At 41.0% G+C, this 3,536-nt stretch overlaps 1 protein-coding gene across 1 annotated transcript in view; it reads right to left on the minus strand.

Moving 5' to 3' along the window:
• Positions 1 to 3,044, minus strand: part of LOC106532160 (protein NLRC3) — a gene marked incomplete at its 5' end in the record, with an annotated part of 15,626 nt that extends 12,582 nt beyond the window's left edge. The window contains 2 exon segments of the mRNA XM_014028174.1: positions 2,349 to 2,388; positions 2,966 to 3,044. Coding sequence (XP_013883628.1) covers positions 2,349 to 2,388; positions 2,966 to 3,044 — 119 coding nt within the window.
• Positions 3,045 to 3,536: the final 492 nt, after the last annotated feature.

Genomic DNA, 3,536 nt, shown 5'->3' on the forward strand with positions numbered 1-3,536 from the left:
GATTGGTGGGTCTCATGGATAGAACTTCATCAGAGCTAAACAACAAAAGAAATCTGAAGCTTCTACAGTATGTTGAACAGTTTCTGATTCATAAGCATTTTTGCATGTCCAGACACCCCCTCTTTGAAAGGAGCCCCCTCCTCAATTATGGGGTCTATCATAAAACTGTTGACTGGTGCAGTGTAGGTCAGACTCGACTACAGCCCTGCCACATTTCATATTGATCGGTGCAGCCGTTTTTGTGTTACGGTTGACCAAAAATCACTGAAAAAAGCTGTACAAAAACAATCTGACTCCCGCTTACGCTTTGTGAGCGGGGGTCAGAATAAAGTACATTTACATTTACATTTTACATGCACAGTAGCAGTTTCAAGTTTCACCAAGGTGCCTCATAACTGCTGAAAAATAAAAAAGAACAATGTGGAGTAAAAGGGCAAAACAAGTGCAACAACTCAAGAAGAAGCTGTGGATAAAAGAGGAAATGTCATGTCCCCAGTTTGGCAGTACTAATTAAGTCTTTTTTCCTGGACCTTATTATGACCCCCGCACGCGAAGCTTAAGCGGGAGTCATTGTTTTTGTACTGGTTTTTTTTTTCCAGTGATTTTTGGTCAACCGTAGCACAAAAACGGCTGCACCAATCAACATGAAATTTGGCAGGACTGAAGATGAGTCCGACCCACACTGCCCAGCCAAGAGTTTTACGATAGACCCCATATTTGTGGAGAGGGCTCCATTCAAAGAGGTGGTGTCTGGACACACAAAAATGCTTATAACTAAGAAACTATTAAACATAGGAGCTTCAGATTTCTTTTGTTGTTTAGCTCTGATGAAGCTCTATCCATCAGGCCCACCAATCAGTCCCCCCCCACCCTGGACCCCCAATTTATCTGAAAAAGTGGTATCTGGACATACAAAAATGGTTATAGCTCAAAAACTATTAAACATAGGAGCTTCAGATTTTCGTTGTAGCAGCAGTCAGTAGATACACAGCTGGTCTAAAAACTGGATCAAAGGAAGAGATAGAAGCCACTGGCATCAAAACCCGAAAGTTCCTCACAATGCTTGAAGGGTTTCACCCCAAGTCCACCACCCTGAGACTATGCGAAAGGAAGGAGGCAGATAACTAGTGAGTGTCTGAGCTACTATACTGGATGAAAAAAACTAAGATCCTGGAGTACATCAGGAGGAAAACCTCTGAAAAAAACCCGAACAGTGAATTTCTCAGGCAGCAGCAGAACCTCAATGCGGAAGAGGTGGAACAAGAGAAGGAATCGTGGAAAGATAAACCTTTACATGACATATACCACTGGCAGAGTAAGTGGCTGATATCAACAAATCTTACCAGTTGCTAGAGATGGCTGGAATGACAGACAGAACAGATGTTCTTAGCAAGGTAGCACAAGATTCCACCCTCAGCACAAGAGCAATAGAGGTGAGGGTCTACCATACCAAACAATATCCAAGGTGCAGGCTGTGCAAAAAGGCCCCTGAGACAGTCCAACATATAATAAATGGGTGTAGGATCACATTCATACATTGAGCACCATAACCAAGTCGTTGGAATAATATACAGGAACATCTGTGCCAAGTATGGACGGGAGATCCTAGAGTCAAAAGTGGGAGACATCACCAAGGGTAGTGGAGAACAAAAGGGCTAAGATACTGTGGGACTTCCAGATCCAGATTGATAAAAAGGTGATGGCTAACCAACCGGACATTGTGGTGGTCGATAAGCAAGAGACGGAGTCTAGAAGATGTAGAAATTCCAAGTAACTGTAACATCAAGAAAGAGCACAAAAAGATGGAAAAATACAAAGGGCTGAAAAAGGAAATAGAGAAGTTGTAAAGAGTCAAGGTGTTAGAAGTCCCAGCGGTCATTGGAGCACTTGGTACTGCAACCCCAAACTTGAATACTGGCTCCAGTAATCCCTGGAACAACCTCAGATATCTCTGTCCAAAATAGCACGATCCTGGGAATAGCTAAAATACTGAACAGAGCCCTCAAACTCCAAGTCCTCACATAGAGGACTTGAGTTTGAAGTAAAGTGGAAACACACAAGTGGAAGAGTAGAGCGAGTCATAAGCTTACAGGATATATAAAAAGTGTACCTATCAGTTGAAATTTGAAGAACTTACTTGTTTATAACTACCACCCTATCTAAACTATTTTATTATCAGAGAAAAATATTTGACATAATGAGAAAGGACACCCTTACAACTGTTTTGGTCAAATCATGTTAATGATGTTATGCAAAATATCAGGCAGCATTGTGAGATCTTGCAGGATGTGATCAAAAAAGTAAAATGTTAGATTTCTATAAAGTGGGAAAATTGTAAAATCTCTTACTGCTCTGTAGATGGTCAGCCAGCAACTCCTGATTCATCTTCTGGAAAAGAAAGCATTTGAATGACACACAAGACTAAAACCATGAAGCCAAACTACAGATTCATCTTGGACAGACAGTTCACTGGTCTACATGTCGGACAGACAGTCCACTGGTCTACATGTCGGACAGACAGTCCACTGGTCTACATGTCGGACAGACAGTCCACTGGTCTACACGTCGGACAGTTCACTGGTCTACATATTGGACAGTTTATTGGTCTACATATTGGACAGTTTATTGGTCTACATGTTGGACAGACTGTCGACTGGTCTACACGTCGGACAGTTCACTGGTCTACATATTGGACAGTTTATTGGTCTACATATTGGACAGTTTATTGGTCTACATGTTGGACAGACTGTCAATTCACTTCTTGACATGTTGGACAGACAGTCCACTGGTCTACATGTCAGACAGTTCACTGGTCTACATATTGGACAGTTTATTGGTCTACATGTTGGACAGACTGTCAATTCACTTCTTGACATGTTGGACAGACAGTCCACTGGTCTACAAAGTGCAGCATGGAGATGACTGTGAAAACAATGGATAAAGGACAGTTTGGACATGTACACACCACAACTGTGGAGTCCAGCTGGGACTGATGCTTCTGGTCAGACTGAGGACTGGGAACCTCTGAGTTCTGCTGGTCCACTCTGTGGAGGAATCATGAAAAATTAGCTCCCATTCTGTCAGTCCACATACAGAGACAAACAAGCTAAATGTCCAAAAAGTGAAAGAGACATTTAGGTTTACTGTCTCTGACGGATTTCACAATAAAAGACTAAATATTTGAACTGTTTTTGTTCTTCTTATTATCAAAATTACAACAAATTCTCCAAGTAATACAAAGCAACATTTTTCCATTATTTCATGAAAATTGATCAAGATGCTGTTGCTCATAATGTCCCTGTCTACTTTTATTGGTAAAAAAAGAAGAAGAAGAAAGAAGTCAGTTGGCCCAGAATCTGTATGAAGGTGGGGCTTTAGGCCCCGTCCACTCCCCCACAAAAAAATCATACTGTTAGAAAACTTTTATTTATACCATGAAATAACTAATTACAGCTAAATGTGTCAGAATATTTGAGATTTAAACATACTGTAGATGCAAAAGTTAATGCCTGAAAAAATATGTGTCATAATAAAAC

Source organism: Austrofundulus limnaeus, unplaced genomic scaffold (assembly GCF_001266775.1).
Source record: "Austrofundulus limnaeus strain Quisiro unplaced genomic scaffold, Austrofundulus_limnaeus-1.0 Scaffold723, whole genome shotgun sequence".
Taxonomy (NCBI): Eukaryota; Metazoa; Chordata; class Actinopteri; order Cyprinodontiformes; family Rivulidae; genus Austrofundulus; species Austrofundulus limnaeus.